The 20,298-nt window shown below is 51.1% G+C and overlaps 1 protein-coding gene across 19 annotated transcripts in view; it reads left to right on the top strand.

The window, feature by feature from the left end:
• Window positions 1–20,298, top strand: part of magi2a (membrane associated guanylate kinase, WW and PDZ domain containing 2a) — a 95,036-nt gene that overhangs the window by 70,282 nt on the left and 4,456 nt on the right. For 3 of the 19 annotated variants that reach the window (XM_078100411.1, XM_078100422.1, XM_078100426.1), the window contains 13 exons: window positions 584–766; window positions 1,797–2,486; window positions 7,575–7,606; window positions 9,583–9,751; window positions 11,148–11,189; window positions 11,299–11,414; window positions 11,658–11,853; window positions 13,271–13,528; window positions 13,615–13,800; window positions 14,884–15,091; window positions 15,486–15,711; window positions 16,391–16,585; window positions 19,665–19,803. In XM_078100411.1, coding sequence (XP_077956537.1) covers window positions 584–766; window positions 1,797–2,486; window positions 7,575–7,606; window positions 9,583–9,751; window positions 11,148–11,189; window positions 11,299–11,414; window positions 11,658–11,853; window positions 13,271–13,528; window positions 13,615–13,800; window positions 14,884–15,091; window positions 15,486–15,711; window positions 16,391–16,585; window positions 19,665–19,803 — 2,640 coding nt within the window. Of the gene's footprint in view, window positions 1–583; window positions 767–1,796; window positions 2,487–7,574; window positions 7,607–9,582; window positions 9,752–11,147; window positions 11,190–11,298; window positions 11,415–11,657; window positions 11,854–13,270; window positions 13,529–13,614; window positions 13,801–14,883; window positions 15,092–15,485; window positions 15,999–16,390; window positions 16,586–19,664; window positions 19,804–19,995; window positions 20,134–20,298 lie in introns of those variants that run through there. The other 16 variants (XM_078100419.1, XM_078100425.1, XR_013467284.1 and 13 more) reach the window with 15 other exon arrangements.

The raw sequence follows: 20,298 nt of genomic DNA on the forward strand, positions 1-20,298 counted from the left end.
GCGCGCCGGCCACGTCTCCCTCCGAGGTGAAAAGGGACGGGAGGCTTGGCTGAGTGGAACTAAGCTTGTTGGCTGAGATCCTGTCATTCCCACACACAGCGCTCCTGCCTCCAGAATACCGCCTCCTCCCCCCCCCGTACCCGTCCCGCCCCTCCCCCCAGTTCCTCCCTCTACTCTGTCGACCATCTTCTCTTGGAGCTGCACCCTGATTGACAGCATGTCATCTCTCCCGAACCTCCGGGACGGGGGCCGAAGGAGCCTTCCTGCCCGCCGTGTCCCAGCATGGGCGCAGAGCAGCGGATGCCAAGTTTGTCGCGTGCAGCCGGAGCGACGCTGCTCCCGTTCCTTTGCACGGTGGCCACACCCGCATCCCTCAGCATCACTCCGAGTCAGTCCGCAGTTAAGATCATACCCTGCCAGCCTTTCCTGTGGCTACATGTCTGACCGGATAAGCCCCCCTCTCCCCCTCCCCCGCGCCCTGTGAGCACTGCCCTGCACCAGCTTTGAGGTCCTTTTCTGTGGAGCGTTCACCGCGCCGGCCGGTGTGTGTTTGGCTGATGTGTTTGTTCGTGATGTCTTGTAGAGAAGCCGCTGTTCACGCGGGACCCCACTCAGCTGAAAGGCAGTTTCCTGTCCACGGCGCTCCAGAAGAGCAACATGGGCTTTGGCTTCACCATAATCGGGGGCGACGAGCCGGACGAATTCCTCCAGGTCAAGAGCGTCATCCCCGATGGGCCGGCCGCCGCTGACGGAAAGATGGCCACAGGTAAGCCTCCGGCGTGGATCACACGCGACGGCGAACAAACCCGTCTCTGCTTTTCATTGCGGGAAAATACGCGACCGACCTTCGAATGCAGCTAAACAAGAACTTAAAAGGCACCAAAGAATTGTATCTATTGAAAAGGATGGCGGACCTACTTTCAAGATCAAGATGGCTCAGGTGTCAAATGAGTAACGGACAAACAATTCTTAGAGGTTTGTGGTGCATTTATTAGCACTGGATCCAATTGATCCAGATTTTATCTTCTCTATCGCACTGCGGTCGGTACAAGGAAATCCAAAAAAGTGCATATGCACGATGTGTGTGTGGTAAGGTGCAGGTTGCTAAGCCAGCGTTGCGCAAGCACCGCGTGTGTGTGTGTGTGTGTGTGTGTGTGTGCGTGCGTGCACAGGCCCGTGCACCGACTGCAGAGTTTTGTCCTTCCGCCTCATTAATCACGAAAGGGACTTTATGGGCAGCGTAACTCGTGGCTCCACATGATGGCGTTGGGACTGCAGCACACAAACGCACACCGGGGCCGAGCAGCTGCACTTGAGGTCAAGGGGATGGAAGTAGCGCGTTGATGTTTCTATCCGTACGCGCCGCAGCAAACAGTGAGCCGGTGTCGGTCGTTTATCACACGGAGAGTGAGCCGCTCTGTGGAAAAGCCAGCATTGTTCTCCCAAAACGCCGTGGAATCCTGATAGATTGCGGCTGTGACTTTTTCGCAGAACGTCGGGTCATTAACGTCTGTTCCTTTTGGTAAATGCGTCGGTGCAGCGGTCCAAAATAGATCCCTTGGCGAGTCATGAAGCTCGTCCCGGCAATGCTGCTTATGAAACATTTTGAGGGTTCTCTTTCGTTTACATTCTCCCCTCTTTCACCAGAAATAACTAACAAATCCCCCCTCAGATCTCTAGTATCCGAGATTTTTGGTAATTAGCAGGTTATTAACGGCGTTCTCCTGTGAGCTTCTGGATGAACTCCAGCGTTTTCAGCCTTTCCACACCTGACCACCACCTTTCCGTCCGTCCAGGTGACGTCATCGTCTACATCAACGACGTGTGCGTCCTGGGCACCACCCACGCCGACGTGGTCAAGCTCTTCCAGTCGGTGCCAATTGGCCAAAGCGTCACCCTGGTGCTGTGCCGCGGCTACCCGCTGCCCTACGACCCGGAGGAGGCCGCCAACGCCAACAACAACACCACCACCACCACCACCATCATCTCGCCGCTGGGCATCATGGAGCAGCGGCCCGTCATGGTCAACGGACGCACGGGCTACGACAACTACCTGGACTACCTCTCCCGCACGGCCCGCTTCGTCGCGGACGCCCCCGGCCAGGACCAGGGGGGCGCCCAGCAGCTGCTCGCCCCCCACCCGGGCGACACCCACCTGGACGGCTCGCTGCCCCCCGCCACCGGCGCCACGCCTCCCGACAGCGTCTCCATGGCGTCGTCGGGGGCCACCCAGGGGGACCTGCTGACGCTGACCATGGTGAAGGGCCCGGAGGGCTTCGGCTTCACCATCGCGGACAGCGGCGCCAGCCAGCGGGTCAAACAGGTGCTGGAGCCTCAGGGCTGCCCGGGCCTGTGCGAGGGCGACCTGATTGTGGAGATTAACAAGCAGCTGGTGCAGGGATACGACCACGCCCAGGTGGTGGAGCTGCTCAAGGAGTGTGCCGTGGGAGCGGAGACCATCCTGGTGGTGCAGAGGGGCGGAGCAGGTAAGGAGACGGTGGGAAGGATGGTCGGCTCGACGCGAGCATTTCAATCTGGTGTGTGTGTGTGTGTGTGTGTGTGTGTGTGTGTGTACGAGGCCTCTCTGCTCCGCTCACTTACTCATAACCCAAAGTGGTTGACACACACACACGCGTGTGGTGCTTTTTGCAGCATTGAGTCCGTCTCAAAGTGACTATTAGATGTGCTTCTTCTTGATGTCACTTTTCCAATCTGTGGCACATTTCCTGTCTTCTTTTTGTGAGCCCATAAACCCCCCAAAATGAATGCCTGTCAAAAGAAGCACAGTCCTCCCAAAGAAAATATGGTTACACTGCAAATGGCTCTGAAGTGCTGTCTACTGTGTGTGTTTTTCAGAACGTGTGGCCCTGTGACAATCGTAATTATGCCGTGCACTCAGTGCTGAGTCACACACAGCGTTGTGATTTCTTGGTGTCTGTAGTTGTAGTAGTGTGCGTTGTTTTCCTGTGTGCATGGTTCAATGAAGGGAAGTTGTGTGTGCGCCGCAGAGGGCCCCCAAACCGAGCTCTCCTTCTTGTTGCATTGTTGCAAAGTCGCTCACCTGCCAGCGACGACACACTTGTTGTTGAACGACTTTCTGTGACGACGCACTTTAGCGCGCCGACTGGACCGGGGAACGGATGCCGCTCGCCCTTTTGTGTGAATTTATTTAGTCGCATTCTGTGTTTCGCCTCTTTGTGTTTTGTAATGTCACATAGCGATCACAATGCCAACTGCCCGGTGCCACGGACACCACCGAGACTCCCCCGCAAAGGTCAGCGGCGCCCTCTGAATGGCTTTATTACCATTTATTTCTTTATTAGGCTGCCCGTGACTCTGCCAGAGAGCAGCGAGCCGACAGGGGGAAAGAGAATGAAGAAATGAGCTTCTAGCAGCGATGATTTTCTCATCCATAAATTGCACGGAAAAATACAATTATTTAGGCCAGGACCTCAGAACCAGCACTCGCGGCGGCTCTTCAGATGTGGGAAACGAGCGCTCCCGTTGCCCGTGGAGACAAAGGCCATCCTTATTTGCATGACATAGTTCATGACGTTATTCCGAATCTGGAAGTGGCTTAGTGTCACATCCGTGCCTGTTGGCATCGTACAAAGTGGCACTAAGGAGAAAACAGTGTAGACTTGAGGTGTGATGTTCGCTTTGAGCGGCGGTTCCCAATTTAGGGTTTGGGGTTCACTTTCTCTCCCCGGCCATCTTGGAAAGGCGAGTCGCGAGCGCATCGCCGAGCGTTTACCACGTCGTAGTAAAGCTGTCCCCATGCTGCCGGAGGGATGTCCTACGCCAGCGTCTGGTCTCACTCCCTCTCACCTGGAAGCACAACCTCTTCGGAGAGCCGAGCCACTGTGATTTCATTATTCTATTTTTTAGACTAGCAGACCAGTCGAGTAGAACTTGTGGCATTTTACACATTTAACAGCCCTTTAATCGCTGTATTTTATGCCGTTTCCATGACGACGCCGACTCCGAATGTCCAGCCTCGGACACCACGAATGGGATTCACAGTTCTGACTCCATCAATGATCGCTGCCCTCTCCCACGCCTCCGGTTTCATGCGAACGTGTGCGATGAACAGAGGCGCCGAGAAGAAGGAGAAGTAGGAAGCGGCAGAGAAATGTTTTGACGGTGCAACTGGAGTGAGAATTAAAAAACGGAGCGCCGGCGAGCCGCCGACTCTGTTCAGCGGAGCTCGTATCGCTTTATGTTGTCATGGACACAGCAAACGGCCCCGAAGAGCAGCGGCGAGTTATCATTGCTGGTGTGGATCTGAGACACGGACATCAACATCATCAACAAAAGAGACAAAGTAGCAGAAGTGGACCAAAAATTCAATGTAAATGTAAGAGTTTTTATTTCTGTATCTTTGAATGAATAAGAATCCATTCTTTTGCTCTGGATTATTTTACCATAACCTTTTCCCTCATTTGGTATTTTTACACACAACGTATTTCATTTGAATTGCTTCTTATTTTATTTACGCAGATGCTATAAATGTCATTAACAAAGTTTGAAAACACCATTTAGAATTTTCCACTCTACGAGTTCTCGTTAGCACTGTTAGAAATTGGCCTGAAACAAAGAAATAATCGCCCGTATGGGCAGATTTTCTCGCCAACAATCTAATCTGCTCGCTATCGGCTGTGAGTAACGTTTCCGCTGTCCAAACATTGTGCCGTTTCCGATCCATCCATCCGGCCAATTACACGCCATCACCTTGAAAAGCTCCCGCCGTAACGCAGTTATGATATTTAGTCATCCCCTAAATTCGCGTTTGACTCCCGAGCCGTTTTGGCACCATGTCTCTCATCACCAGTAATTAGTGTGCGTGCATGTGTGTGTGTGTGTGTGTCTGCATGTGTGTGTGCATGGCAGACAGCCCTCATTAGTGGCCACCCAGCTCATCAACAGGCTGCGTCCTCGCCGCCTCTCCAGCAGTCACACCGGGGTTGTAATTCGACTTTCAGCCCGTTCACGTGTGCGCTCGACCACTCAGCGTTCCGCTCTCCGCTCTCCACTCACGCCGAGCCGCGTGGTTTGATTCTCACACACACACACACACACACACACACACTTTTGCTTCCCGAAGCAGCTTTCTGCAGACGAGCCCCCGCGCTCTTACATAAACTCTGCTACTATCAGAGGCAGATTGCCCGTTATGTGTGAACCTGCGCCTGGGATTGGTCGTGCTGCTCTAACGAGCACCGCAGACCTCAGGTGAAGGTCTTTCTTTGGAGTGAAGGAGATGGAGGAGATGGAGACACCGACCCTCCTCCAGCCTCCCGGGAATCTGTGTGGAACGAGACAGTGATTCATTGGATGTGTGTGTGTGTGTGTGTGTGTGTGTGTGTGTGTGTGTGTGTGCGGATGGTTGGAAACTAAAGAGACGAAGCAGAGTGATGATTTCGGCTCTCGGCCAGCAGAGCGCAGACCGGCGGTCGTGTTCATACTCACATCTCGGCCCCTAGCGAACCCCCAAGGGGCCGGCCCGCCAGGGGTCGATATCGCAACCGACCGGCCGCGGGAAGAGACAGCCAGCCAGGCCTCGTGCACGATGTACGAGGCGCTGAGATTAGATCATGTCAGAAGTGGAAAAAGTTAAACGAAGCTAACGGTGTTCAGCCGTGTCGCCAATCAAAACGAGATCACAGGCAGAAGCTGGAGGAGAAACAGAAACCTGGGTTGCCTCTTGAACAAATCAAGCGCTCCTATTGGAGTTGTGATAAATAAGGAGTGATTGCCTGGTGTTTGATGGCCGCGGTTAAATCAATTGTGCCGTTTACGAGGTTCAAGATCATTTATATTCAATCGCGTGCCCTGCAAATCATTTGTTTTCCACGTTTGTTTTGGAGGACATCAGGCGAGCATCGGACGGCCATTTTAATAGAAGTGGATCGAATCGCTTTTACTGCTTTTTTTTTGCTGTGTGAAGCTGCCAGCCTCCCCCATGAAAGGGAGACTCGTATCCAGTGAGGGCGGAAATATTCAAGCAGTCTTCTAGTGTTATCGTGGTTGAAGGGCTGGTATTAGCCTGCCATCCAAATGAAAGAGATCTGCGTTTTGCATGGGAGAAGCAATGCAGCAGGATGTGTGTCAAGTGATTTTGTCCGTTTGGGGAGGGGGTGTGGAGGGTGGGGTGGCATTGTTAATGCAGAAAGGCTCTCGTTTCAGAACGCTTTAATTGGAATTCTGGGTCTGAGGTTTGGGATGTGAAAACTCAGATATTCTGCCCCTACCTCCCCTCCCCCCTTCCCGACCCGGCGTGCTTCACAAAAAAGGGGGGCACTTACCAGAGGACTTCTTGGCCTGTTGAGGTGAAGTGCAAGTTGGACACCACAGGGTTCACATGCAGGGGCTCAGCAGTGAGTCTGAAGGCTTTCAGCACCACGGACAGCTCCCCCCCCTCTCTCTCTCTCTCTCTCGCATACTCACTCTTGTTGTCGCCCCCTCCTCAGCTCTCAGCCACTCTGACACCAGCGTCTGAGTAAATGTCTGGTGCGGCTGAGTTAACAGCGCCTGCACCCCGAGGATCGCCCCGGTCAGTGATGCCTCCTCCTTGTCAGCTAAGGTTCTGTCACCTACTCGGTTGGAGCGCTCCGTCGTTGCCGACTCCGCCCGCCGTGTCCTTCGCGCCGGCTAATGTAACCCGACGTAGGTCCTTTGGACAGAAAGCCTTTCATTGATTGACCTGCTTTGGGAGCGAAATGTGAAATACTGACGTCATGCTGTTCAAAATGTCCTTTTGAGTCCTTTTGAAATGCCGTTAAATAAATCTAAATCTCGTTTGGCTCATTTCGACTGAGATGAGCTGACAAATATTGCTGCATTTCTTTGTGTCTCTTCTGACGACTGGGAGGACTGGCGCGTTATTCGAGCAGTCGCTCCATAATTCGGGAAGATGGAGCGTGTTTTTTTATTTACATGCTCCTGTGGATTTGACAACAGAAACGGCGCTGCAGCACATGTTTGATGACTTCAGCTGCTGCCGATTGTTTTCTTTCACCATCCAAGAAAGACGTCTGCGCGTTCGCTCGAGCAACGTTGTAAGCAGCAAAGAGTCATTGAAAGGTCAAAGAACGATGCGTAGGAAAGTGAAAGGGGGAATGTTTAAATGGTCAATAACTTTGCAGTAAGTGGCCAAATAATCAGTTAATTCTATCATGACATTCATTTCCCTGCATTTCGCCTTTATTGAAAAAAAGAAAATCATCAAGTCAGACTTTAAGACAACAACTCGAATCCATCGCACTCATTCATTCATATCATTTATGCCACCTATTGATTGCTGTCATGTTTAATCAGTTCCATCTGCTCAATACCTTTTTTTTTTTTTACACATTAATTTGCCGTCCTATGGTTGTTGGTTTTTTTCTTTGTCCTTTCTACCATTGACAGCGTCTCATTTGTGTCACATTGTTATTTCCCTTTGATTTATCTGTAATTCTGTTTTTTTTTGTTTTTCTACATTCTACTAACCGTGGAATCAGCTTCCTCTGCAGGAATAAATCCGCCTCATCTCATTCATTCTAAAGCATCTTTTTGTTCTCTCAACATTTCAGGTCACTATTCACCCTGGAAGAGCCCCAAGCAGGTAACGCGCACCGGCCCTTTTTAATCATTAATACAGTTTTCACTTTAGTCCCAATGGCTGCGGTGTGCAAACTCTGCTGTGCTGATCAGAGTGACTTTAATCTTTTATTTTACACTCTTTGCGAGTTCTAGAAATGACTTTTCAATCCCTCCCCGGCTGCACTAATCCACTGACGGTTCGCTACGTGTGCCCTCGATACTCTGCCTTTCCTCATCGCCGGAGGACGAGGAAAGTTCAAGTGGCTGCTCTTAACACAGCTCGTCTCTTGATCTCTTGATTCGGAGCCGGGATAGTTCCTTCGGGGTTACGCACCCCGGGGGCCTTTGAGTTATGTGGCAGGCGGAGTGCTGCTCGGCCGTTTTGGCCCGGATGCGTGTTTAGTTTCACAACGTTTTTTGCGAATATTTTAGCCTTCAAGCGCTTTCGTTCCACTCCCGCGTTATTTATCTTTCACTTTGTTCCAGGCCTCTTCTGCCCCCCCCCCCCCCCCCATAAATCATAAATACTCACAAGTATCACCCGCTGTCCCTGAGCTCACAGAAAGAACTCCATCCACCCGACGTAACCACGCATCGAAGCCTCCGCTGTATTGGTGGCTGCCCCACCTCGGACACCCCCACCCGAGTGAACCCCGGCACGTTCGCTCTCAGTTTAATTGGGGATCATTTGTTACAAGACTTCTGCAGCTCTGGGAACAAACTATGGAAGTATTTGCCTAATAAGGGAGCGGGGAATTGACTAATTGTCACGTCGACCTACGGCTGAGCTCAGATTGCAGCTCCCGAGGGCTTATAGAGATTTGCCGGTCGAGTCCAACACTCCCAACGGCAACTTGGTGCTCTTCACGAATGTCATCTAAAGGAGCCGTCCGTGCATCTGACCACCACCGCCTCAATCAAACAGACCGAGTGGGAGGAACCGCATATAGTTATTCTCGCTTCATCTACAACCAGATGCCGCGAGCAGCCGGTGGCGCTTTGCCAACAGCTGGTGGCTCCCCGCGGATCCGCCTCTCGCCCTCTCCGACACGTCGACGTGTCGTCCCGGGCGATCTGCTCGCTGCGTCTGGAGCGGCCCGACTCATCGGGAAACGCACCGAGGGCTCGCGCGCCGACCGACTGGTGTCGTCCAAACTGGCGGCGGCGGCGCCTCCAACGCTCGCGTGGCTCCGGCGGCAGCTTATGTGTACTCGGACACCACGGCTGGAGCCGCTTCCGCTTGTTTTCAACTACTAACCTCACTAACGTTGAACTGTCCGGCTTCCCGCCTTTTCCCGCCACGACTGGATGGTTCACTAAACCCCGCCTCTCAACGGCTCTTGGTTGCCTGGCAACCCTCGGGCTTCTTTGCACCGCTACACGATGTGAATAAAACCAAAAACTCAATGTTTATCTTTTAAAAAGAGAACCGGGCGTCTACCTGATCTGGCAATGTCTCCAGCCCCTTGTTAGCTAGCGTTAGCTTTAATCACGGTACGCGGGGCTACAGGTTGAGCTAACGTTACGTTTAAAATGAACATGTTATGGATATAATAAACCCTTTATTTATTAATATTACTCATTTAAACCATCTAATTTTGTTGAAATTAACATAAAATATTTTTTTCAGGATCATCAGCCGATGGGACGCGGGAATTTTTAAGCAGCCTCAATTATTCAGATGTTTATCGTGCCTTGTGCATATTTAAGTCCCTCTTAAAAGGCTTTTCCTTTTAAAAATAATCTTAAAACATTCACATGAACTTTCTTAACAAACTAGCTCATTTAGGCAGTAGCATCATCTCACGAAGCTTCGGCCGATAAAATCTGCCGCCGCCATCATCATCATCATCATCTCAAACTGTGCGGGAAGGGAACGGGGAGCCTGACGAGGGGAAGCGAGCGGCTGGGATGAGCGAACGGTTACAGAGCAAAGAAAGAATCGGAGGAGGTGTTTGGGGAAGTATTGACTCCTCATGCCGCTGCTGTGCTTTGCAGGTGCTGGAGCAGTGGGAGTCCCAGCAGACCAGCCCGTCAGCCCCAGTTATCCCCCACAACGCCCCCTTCCCAGCACGCCATCTCCACAGGGCCTCCGAGGCCGCGGCCCCGGCCAAACCAGACCCCTTTGACCTTTATGAGAAGTCCAGGGCTATCTATGAGAGTAGGCGTAAGTACCGGCGCCGATGCTGCAGGTGCAACATTCGGACAAACAGTCCTCTCAGGCGCCGACGTGAAGCGGAGGTTTCACTTCTCTTTTTCTCCCAAACACACACAAATTCAGTCGTGGATTCTGTATGGTTCACCTTTGAAGCTTCGCGAAAAAAGGATGTTCAAATGTGCAAATATGCGGCTACTCGATCCACCTTTGAGCTCAGCCTCTTTACCGACTGGAGGGATGTTTACATTCAGGCGTCCACGTCCTGCCAGCTCGCATCGTACAAGGAGATGAATGAATGAATAAACACTCGTCAGCTGATTTCTTTAGGACATAATGCTTGTTAGGTTGTCATCCTGACACACCATAAAAAACTCTCTCATATAAGCTGGTCTATACGGAGCTGTATTTTTCATGGGTGGATTTCAGAAGCGATCCGCGGTAGAGACGGGCTCCGGGGTGGCCGTGGCTGACATGGAAGAGCGAAAGCGTTCCACGCGCTGGACTTGGTGTTCACGCACGTGATATCCGAGAGGACGTGGCTGTCAGAAAGTCTCCTTTTCAAACCTGCGTCTCTCGGGCTCTTTCTCTCGTATCTTCCTTCTCCTCCGATGTACCGGGATCAGTGTGACACGCCGTTTGTCTTCCTTTCAATGAAAGGTTCAGGAACAGGCAGATTTTGAGATTTGCCCCTCTCGCCGCTGTGGGTGAAGCAGGGCGGGACCTTTTTTTCCCACCCTGGTGGAGCGCTGTGAGCAAACTGTTCATTTCCCTTTGACAGACTGTCAGCCTTTATGTGCACAGGTTGGATTCAAGGCTCAGCTCACACAGCGCAAAGAAACCCAATATTAAAACATCTACAATGACAATGGTGCAAACTGCTGGTGATTAGAAAGTTGATGTGGGCTCAGAACTGCTTTTAAATGGACCTCGAGGTGAGAATAATCCGTCTGCGTCGTATTTCTTCTGCCTTTTTAATAATAATTGCTGTGAAAGTCATTCGACGTATTCGCCTTGCTACTCTGCTCGCTCTCTAACAAACCACTGCGCGTGGTTTCCGTGGAAACCGCGGTGTCACTCCGGCGTCGCCCCGCTGTGTGCCGGTGTGATTAAAACGCTTACAGTTTGAGTTCGCCGTTGGCGGCGTGTGAAGCCCCTGATTGCGGATCAGCGCCCGCGGCCCACCTCGCTCTGTAAATAAGGGACGGCTGCATTACACGCCTTAAGCACTTCCTGACTTTTATGGACGACGCTGGAATTTGGCGGTGACATTAGTTCTGAGGCGGAGCCTTCCAGCCTGTATGGCAGAATGTGTTTGCCTGCTGTGTGTGTGTGTGCATGTGTGCGCGCGAACAACGGCCGTGTCTTTTTTTGTTTATGGGTGCTTTCCACATCTTTTTATTTCTAGAACCTGGCCAACCGAGGACGGTTTACCCTGTGGACTGCTCAGGTAAAACACAAACACCTCCACGGTGACACTGTTCAGGAACAAACTGCTCATGACCTGGAAGTGAGGCGATAACCGGATTTGAATGGCGCCTGTGGTCTCGTTGCCCCAGGAGCGGACTACCAGGACATGGAGGTGCACCTGCGCCGGCACAAGTCCGGCTTCGGTTTCCGGGTGCTGGGCGGCGACGAGGCGGGGCAGCCTGTGAGTCCGGAGGCGCGTGAGAAGGCTCGTATGGCGATGGGCGTGGAACCCTGTCATTTTCTCCTCTCTAACCCACACACACACACACACACACTGTACACCTAACCCCTGACCTCTGACCCCTTGAGAGAGTGCTGGCTCTGGCTGCTCTGATGTCTTTTGCTGTCTGTTAAAGTAACGACTTAACAACCCACCGCATGTGACACCTCGCGGACCCTCAGAGGCCGGACCCTCTGCTTCCCGTGCGTAACAGTCTTCGTGTTACAGCAGATACTGATCGGGGCGATCATCGAGAAGAGTCCGGCGGACGTGGACGGGCGCTTGCGGCCCGGCGACGAGCTGCTGTTCGTGGACGCGATCCCGGTGGTGGGGAAGCCTCACCGGTACGTCATCGACTTGATGCACGGGGCGGCGCGTAACGGCCAGGTGAACCTGGTGGTCAGGAGGAGGCTGCAGGCAGCAGGTGAGCAGGTGCATAGGACGCTGGCTCGTCCTTCCCCTCCTTCCCTGTCCGCTGCCACCAGTTTTTATTTCTCCCCTGTAACGATTCGGGGCAAAAAACAGCGTTAAATCACTCAGAACACCGAGGCGCTAATCTCTGTGAGTAATTACAAACGCTCCAGCCCACTCTTGTTCTGACTCTCTGCTCTCGGGTCCTCATTCCAGTTTCTTTGCGTTTCATCGCAGGAGACGGGGGGGGTTTGGCACCTTCTTCTTCATGTGAACTTCAGCCTCCCCTGTTCTCATTATGACTGCCCCCCCCCCCCCCCCCCCCCCCACACACTCACTCTTCTCACCAATCCACTTCTTCCCACTCCATTCCTCCTCCTCTGTCAATTTCATCTCACCAAAGGCTCCCGACTGACTCATACCTGTGGCCTCTCACTTCCATCCTAATTGTCTGACTCCCACGGGCGCTTTGCGAGGTGACTCTGTGCTCCGCCAGCTCCACCGCAATTTATACCATTCTTTCCCCCTTTTTTAAGAAAAACATTTCTACCTCCAGAATCAGCTGTGTGGACCCCCTGTTGGCGTAAGGGGGAGGGGCTACATGTGTACTTTTTTTTTTTTACCGGTACAAATGTCGGCGTCACTTCCTATTTGTGGCGTCAAAAGGCGCCGCGCTGCTTCTGGTGAGCTATCAAACCAACAGCAGCAGCGGAGGGTGCGATTGCTCCGCGTGGCGACACAAGTTGTTTTTGCTCCGGCTGGATTGACACAACGCTGCGTTCTTAGACTGGTTCCACCCGGTTGTGACAGCTGCTTCTGTTCTGCTGTTTGCTGATTCCTCACGAGGAAAAATTAATTGGTTTTTGCACATGCGGAATCCTCCTTAGTTTCTTCCAAAGCCGTTATGTGTCTTCATAACTATTTTACAGCACAGTGTCAAGAATCTTAAAACGCCGTCATTTCAAAACAAGAACGCAAAGAATGATTGACAGGCTGTTAAAAGGGAAGATTGAGATATTTGTATATTTCATAAAGTACAGAACGCTGTTTCAAAGAGTAGTGCACGGGGTTTTAAATACATCTTTCTATTTGGAGAGAGATTAAAATACGTCAAAAACAACGAATACCGATTGCTTGGTTTTTCAGTCCCGCCCAATTAATCACCTGACGTCCCTGCTGGTCAATCTTGTGACCCCTTTGTGGCGCCTCGACCCCGATGTTGGCAACCAAGATACTGAACTGAATAACTGCCTTAACCGGATCCGCCTCCCGTCGCTCGCACAGTTCAGTTCTAATCAATACGAACTTTGTATTAAAAACACTGCTGTGCGTTTTCTTCGGTTCCATCTTGATTGTATGACTTGTTCTTAATAGTATGAGAGTATTTTCCTGGTTTTAGCTCCAGATATGTGTTGATGCTCTCCCCCCAGGGGAGTCCTGCCCGGCGAACGGACGCAGCCCGGGCTCCGTCTCCACGCAGCACAGCTCCCCTCGCAGCGACTTCACCTACGCCAACAGCATCGGCGGCGCCCAGGCGCCCGCGGGCAACGCCGCCGCCGGCGCTCCAGACAGGACGTCCGCCCCCAACGCGCTACCCAGCGACGTCGTCATCAACCGAAAGGAGAGCGAAGGCTTCGGCTTTGTGATCATCAGCTCGCTCAACAGGCCCGAGGCGGCCGGCGCCAACGGTGAGTCGCGTGAACCGGAAACCCGCTCCCGGGTCGCGTGCGGAGTCGCCCACGCCTCACGCGCGTCGTGTTTTTCCTCGCGACAGCCGTGCCCCACAAGATCGGCCGCATCATCGAGGGCAGCCCGGCCGACCGCTGCGGCAAGCTGAAGGTGGGCGACCGGATCCTGGCGGTGAACGGCCAGTCCATCGTCAGCATGCCGCACGCCGACATCGTCAAGCTCATCAAGGACGCGGGCCTCGGCGTCACGCTGAGGATCGTACCGCAGGAAGGTGAGAGGGACGCGTGGCCTCCCGCACATACACACAAACGCACAACGCGGCGTGACGCCCGTGAGCGGCGCTCCTCTCCCCTCTGCAGTTTAGCGAGGGCTTTAAAAAGAGTTTGGCGGTGACATTGCGAGAGGTTGCCGAGGGATTCTAATGCTGAAATCACTTTTGACCACTTTGTACAGATAACTGGCTGGAACTTCGCTGTTAGTTTGCATTACTAAGTGGACAAAGTGTGCGAGTAGTGACTGATGATGATGGTCGGTTTGATTCTACTTTCCTATTGTAGACTTTCTCCTTCGCACAGAATTATAACACTTATTAAAGCTTTCCGCGTGGAGTTTTTGTCCACTGGTGGGAGTGGAGCGAGCTTCTGTTTTGTTAGTTATTGTGCGTTTGATCAGTGAGACTCGCACACAGGATTATCAGCCAATCTGCAGCGGCTTTATGGAGTTTAATGTTGAGTTTAGGGCTCCTCTCGCAGCTTTACTCTTTTTTTTTTCTTCTCTCTCTCACCCATCTCCCAGCCTCCTTTTCATCCCCAACAGGCAGCTGTTCCTGCAGAAATGCTGAAAAGAATATCCAGTGTACTGAAGCTACTCGGTAGCAAAGTGCTGACTGACATGTGCGGCTATCTGGTGAAGATAGCGGAGCATTTAGCAGCTAAAGAGCCAGATGTTTGCAGTTTAAAAGAAGTTTAGTACCAGACTTATACTTATAGATAAATAAATATAATAAATAGATAAATAAATGTTTGAATTGGGAAATGTTTACCACATCATCTTTATGAAATGATAATCATAGACATGTAATAAGTGGAGTTTGGTACAAGAAAACTCTCAATAAGACATCGGGGCTACTTTGCGAGACCTGTCAATCACAAGGTAGCCCCGCCCTAAAGTACACTCTGCTCTATGTTCTATTTGACAGTAAACGAACCGTACTTTACTAAATGAACATCCAGAAGACGCTTGAGACCACAAGCTGATGTTTACAATGTTTAATAAATCATTCACTTCTTTCTGGTAACCAGAGGAGTCCGGTGGGATCCGTCCCGTTACTCTGTCCCCTCTTTGTGACTCCCAGAGATCAGTAATCCCCCGTCGGCCCCCACCTCGGAGAAGCAGAGCCCCATGGCCCAGCAGCACAGTCCCAAGACCCAGCCGGGCGCCGCTGCCGCCTCGCAGCCCGGCCCGGCGGGCACGGACCCCGACCGCCCCGGCCCAGCGACCCACCAGAGCCCCGCCGCCCAGCCGCCCGCCCCCCCGCCTCCGACCTACGCCCACGAGAGCAGGTAACCGGCCGTCGACGCGGATCCTCTGATCCTTTTATCTTTCTCTCATCCTCCTCTGCTTGTTGTATAACATCACTTAACTCTTATGGACCCGCTAAATTATTTACATCAATTTCGTCTTGATAGAGATTCGTTGAATATTTTACCGAGAACTACATGGTTCCAAAGTCGTCAACGTCGCTTCGTTCGGGCCTCCGCCGCCGCCCCTGAGAGGACTTGTTTTTCATCGGGGAACATTTTCTGGGCTGCGCGAAGAAACTTTCTTGTTTCATGTTTGTCAGCGCAAACCAAAACGCAGAGCGAGCCGCCGTCACTTCGAGCCGCGAGATAGCGACGACTGGCGGTGAGGGACGTCCTCCCGCCATCGCTTCCCTCACCCCGATTGCTTTGGCAGTTACAGGTCAGAGGTGAAGGCGAGGCAAGACGTCAAACCAGACATCCGCCAGCCGCCGTTCACCGACTACCGGCAGCCGCCGGTGGATTACCGGCACCCCCCCGTGGCGGACTACCGGCAGCCGCCCACGTTGGACTACAGGCACCCGCCGCTGCTCGACTACAGGCAGCTCGCCGCCGACACCAGGCAGTTCACCCTGCCGGATTACCGGATGCCGCCGGTCCAAGTAAGGAAGCAAAACAGAATATTACATCAAAGTCGGGAATATGAAATCAAACTGATGAAACTGCGTTGAACGCGTTGAGGAGCAGCCCAGCGTTAAAAATGTAAGAGCACATGTAGGAAAATAAAATAAATTAATGAAATTATTTTCTGAAAGAGCGAAAAAATATACTGCTATTGCTTTTTCGTCTGCACAAATTACTGTCATTATTGCAGTGAAAAACGTTGTCCCTCAGGTTTATGACAAACAGATTTTTCACAATGTCTTTATCTCCATTTGCAAGAAATCCCTCCGATATGAAGCTGAATGACCTTTAAAACATTCTAAATTGATTGATATCCAAAGAATACACTTTAAAGGTGAATAAACATGACAATAGTAGGAAAAGAAAGAAAAGGTTTCCTATTCTACTACATTAGTGTAAATTCTATATATTATTGTTGTGTATATTCCATCATTACCTCCATTCTGGACTGTAGCTGACATCGTCTACTCAATTCTATTCTCTTTGTAACACATTATTTTCCGTCCAGAAGTGAAGCCTGACTCACTGCTGTTGTTTGTGTTTAATGTCTATATTGTCGTTACTGTTGAGCAGCATTCACAGCTAATATTAAATAAGTTCTGGGTCGCGCTTCGTTGACCTCGCACTCGCTCCGTTGTCGTCCGCTTGTTATTCCAGATCGCGTCGACTCTGATGGCGCCTGATCCCCGCGCGGCTCAGCTGTCGCAGGACTTTGACTTCTTCACCGTGGAGCTGGAGAAAAGCGCGAAAGGCTTCGGTTTCAGCATCCGCGGCGGCCGCGAGTACAAGATGGACCTCTTTGTCCTGCGACTGGCCGAGGACGGACCGGCCATCCGCAACGGCAGGATGAGGGTACGTTCGAGGACGTCACTTGCTGTAAGATCTACCGATTGAGCGTCTTCCCATCTCCTTGGATCACATGGCAGACGCTCACTGTGATCGGCCGATGTCACCGGGCGCCGCGGCAGCAACTTTTTCACAGGCGATGAAGAAATAATCTGTGAAAAAAGAACGAAGAGATGCTTTTTCTCCTGCCAACTTCCTAAAACACATCTGTGCTTTGCGCGTAGTAACGGGTGACATTTAGAACGACAAAGATAGTGTTAAGGTTTCGGAAGCTCTCGAGGGAGGACTCAATCCTTTGTTCTCGTCCCGGCCGGAAACGAGGACACGAATGAGTCAATTCGTTTAAATTCAAAAATCAAAAGTTATTTAATAACTGAACAACGTATTAGGGATTACAATTACAAAGTGAAATACTAAGCGAACAGTGGAATATTTCGCGAAATAGAGAATTCTCTGAGCAAGTCTGAAGGGACTTATCAATGCGGCTGCAGGAGAAGATCTAACAGTCTTTTCCCCGCCATGGTCCTTTGAAACCTCTTGAGGTGTGTCTTCTTTGGTGCATTTGAATGTCATTGGCCTCTTCTCCAAAGGGTCACCTCCTCCATTGTCCCTTCCACGTCGAGGTGTGAAGCTGCAGCTGTAACCTGAAACCTCTCTGTCCTAGCTGTCCCTCACATTCCAATGCACTCAATGTAGATACATTCGGCTTTATGCCCCAATGAGTGAATTTAACAAAGCATACAGCGTTTAAGTCTTCATCTTATAACTAGTACACTTTCATTACAACAACCCATCACTAATGATCACCGTTCATCACATTTCATCATAAGATCTAAAACAGTTCATGTGGTTCAATTCTCAAGACATTTGCCTCAGTCGGCTGCCTTGCAATAAGTTGTTCATTTATTACCTGACAGGAGAAAAAACTCCCAAAAAACCCTCTTTGGGGATAAAATTGGGAGAAATCCATAAAGAACGGCAATTGGCATCCGTCCCCAGGTTTTAACATCACATTGTGACAGAATGTTAATGTGTACAGTGTTTATATGATTTAAATGACTATGAATTGTGTTTGATTGAAATTGCATTCACTTAATCTAACATGTTAATGTAATAACTATTATCTAATAACACACAAACTATAATTCTAACACTAAACATTATTACACGTACTATAATTCTATGACTAGGGGTGCACTTCTGGCTTAAATCCCTAACAATAGACAAGACACTGAAGTGGGCCAGAAAAAGAACAAGAGGACATTTTCTAGAGTTTATAAAGATTAAAGCTATGAAGACAATGCAGACGGAATCTTTCTGTCTCTTCCTTTCATGTCCTCTTCATGCGTTGAGCTGTTGCCGTCGGCTTTAAATTCTCTCTATGCAATGAAGCTGTGAGAGATAATCTGTGTAAACTGCCTCGGGGGGGGGGGGGGGGGGGGTACTACTTTCCTGCCTCGCTGGTGTTGCCAATGGGACTCGACGCAGGTGGAAGGAGGAGGAGGAGGAATCCTTTTCCTAAGTAAAAGCACAAGGCCGATTCATGTAAAAATACAACTTAACAAGTTAAAGTCCTTCAAGCTAAATCTTACATCACTGAGGGAAACTACAGGCGTCTCATAAACTTTGCGCGGGAAGAAGTGCAGCACTTTGCGGAGCAGCGTCGCGTACGAGCCGCTTTCCCCCCGCTGAGGCCGATCGGTCTCGGATGAATTGCCAGACGGTCACTCGGCTGGTGGGATATTGAAATAAACTCGGCGCTGTGGCGTTAAATAGATCTCAGAGGGTGCAAAGACCACTTTGAACAACACTCCTTGATCCACACAGCCGGATGCAGAGAGGAGAGGAATCTGCATTTAACTTTAAATAGATGTGAGATGTCGGATAGAAAGCATCGCCTGTCGCTGTGGATTTGAGTCGCTCTCTGACACGTTTTGAGGTGCAGGAACCAAAAGCTCTCCCTGCAGGCTCCCTCACGTCCTTTAATCCAAATCATCAACAGGCACTTTGTCAGGATCCGCTTTGATCCTGCTGGTCACCAAACCAATCAGCAAGGAGCACTAATACATTCTAACATGCGTTCTTTTCTTCTGCTTTTTTTTTTTTTTTGTGGCTGTTCAGAGGCTTTTATGGAAATCGTGTGAAGTGATGGGTTATTAGGAATAATCATCCGGCACATTTAATCACCTCTTTGGGCTCTGAGCCTCCCGACAAAAGGCCGAGTCGTTCGTTCCACCTCAGCTCGCCCCGTACCAGCGACGAGAATGGAGATCACGCCGCTGAAAGGGAGGCAGGGGAATAAGTATTAAACCTTCCACCTCTCCTCAGGCCGCTGCAGCGGCACCTAATGACCCCCCCCTCCACCCACCCCACAATTTTTAAATTACCCCAGCCATTACCGCGGGACTCCTCCATTTGTTGGCGTAATTGGCTGCCGTGTTTTGTCCCGACCCCCCCCTCCCGTCGATGGTCCGAGGAGCGAGAGTGGGGGGGGGGCAGTTCATATTTACATTAGCTGCGGGCTGTTGGTGTGCAAACACGTCCAGTTGGAGTTGGAAGTGACAGCGTTTGGCGACCGGGGAGGCTGATTAGCGGCTAACGGGGGAGGGGGGGGGCGGTGAGTTCAGGATCCATCGCGATCCTCGTTAATCACTGTCATCCGTTACGAGAGAAGCTGGTTGATGTTCAGCGGCGGTGGGATCATTTGCAAACCTCTGACATCATCATCGACTCGATATTCTCACGAATGTCATCAATGCAGCTCCGGGGAACTTCGGTCGGTTTAGAATTCAGTTATATGATTATTTCTACAGCTAACACCTTCTACTGATCCTTAAATCCTCTTTGTACAAAAGTCAGTGTATATTTTCCAAACAAACGTCATCAATCAAACTGCAACACGCGTTCCAGACGCTCTCGGACCTTCAAATGCAGCGCCGGTCCCGTTTACTCCGCTTCTCTCGAGTCGCAGTCAAGTGTTTGTCGGGGACTCTGAAGTTTCCTTCTCTCCTTTGTCCTTTGAGCAACCCGACTTTGTCCCGACCGGGCTTTTGATCCTCTTGTGGCACCCGTCCTTCCGCTGCAGGTCGGGGACCAGATCATCGAGATCAACGGACAGAGCACCCAGAACATGACGCACGGCCGCGCCATCGAGCTCATCAAGTCGGGCGGCCGGCGCGTCCGTCTCCTCCTGAAGAGGGGGACGGGGCTGGTCCCGGAGTACGGTAAGCACCACCTCAGCCGTCTGTCTCCGCGATCCTTTCTCACCTCTCACTGTACTTTCTTAATGAATCACCTGTTGATAACACTGTTCCAGCATGCATCATGTTCAAATCTTCTGTCTCACTGCTGTTAAATAACTGAACACATGTCTCTTCTTCCTCGACTAACAGTAGTCTATCTTCTGTCCATTGCAGTGACCTATCACTAATTGATTGGTCTAGGTTGTTACTTCCCCTTCTATAGGAATGGTATCTTCCAGTCTCTCCATGTGCATGAAAAGTGACAAGCATGGCTCCCCCTATTTCTTCCTAATGGGCCCCTCTAAAGACACGGTTTGTGATCATATGAATGCTTTCTCTCTTCACGTAACCGACGCTTCCTGTGCTGTGGTTGGTGTGTGCTGTGTGTGTTGTGACCCCCCCTGTTTAGACGGATACGGCTTAAAGTTAGAGAGCGTAACTCCCCCCACAGTGGAACGCATTAATCAGCATTACGCC

This window comes from Gasterosteus aculeatus, chromosome 4 (genome assembly GCF_964276395.1).
Source record: "Gasterosteus aculeatus chromosome 4, fGasAcu3.hap1.1, whole genome shotgun sequence".
NCBI lineage: Eukaryota > Metazoa > Chordata > Actinopteri > Perciformes > Gasterosteidae > Gasterosteus > Gasterosteus aculeatus.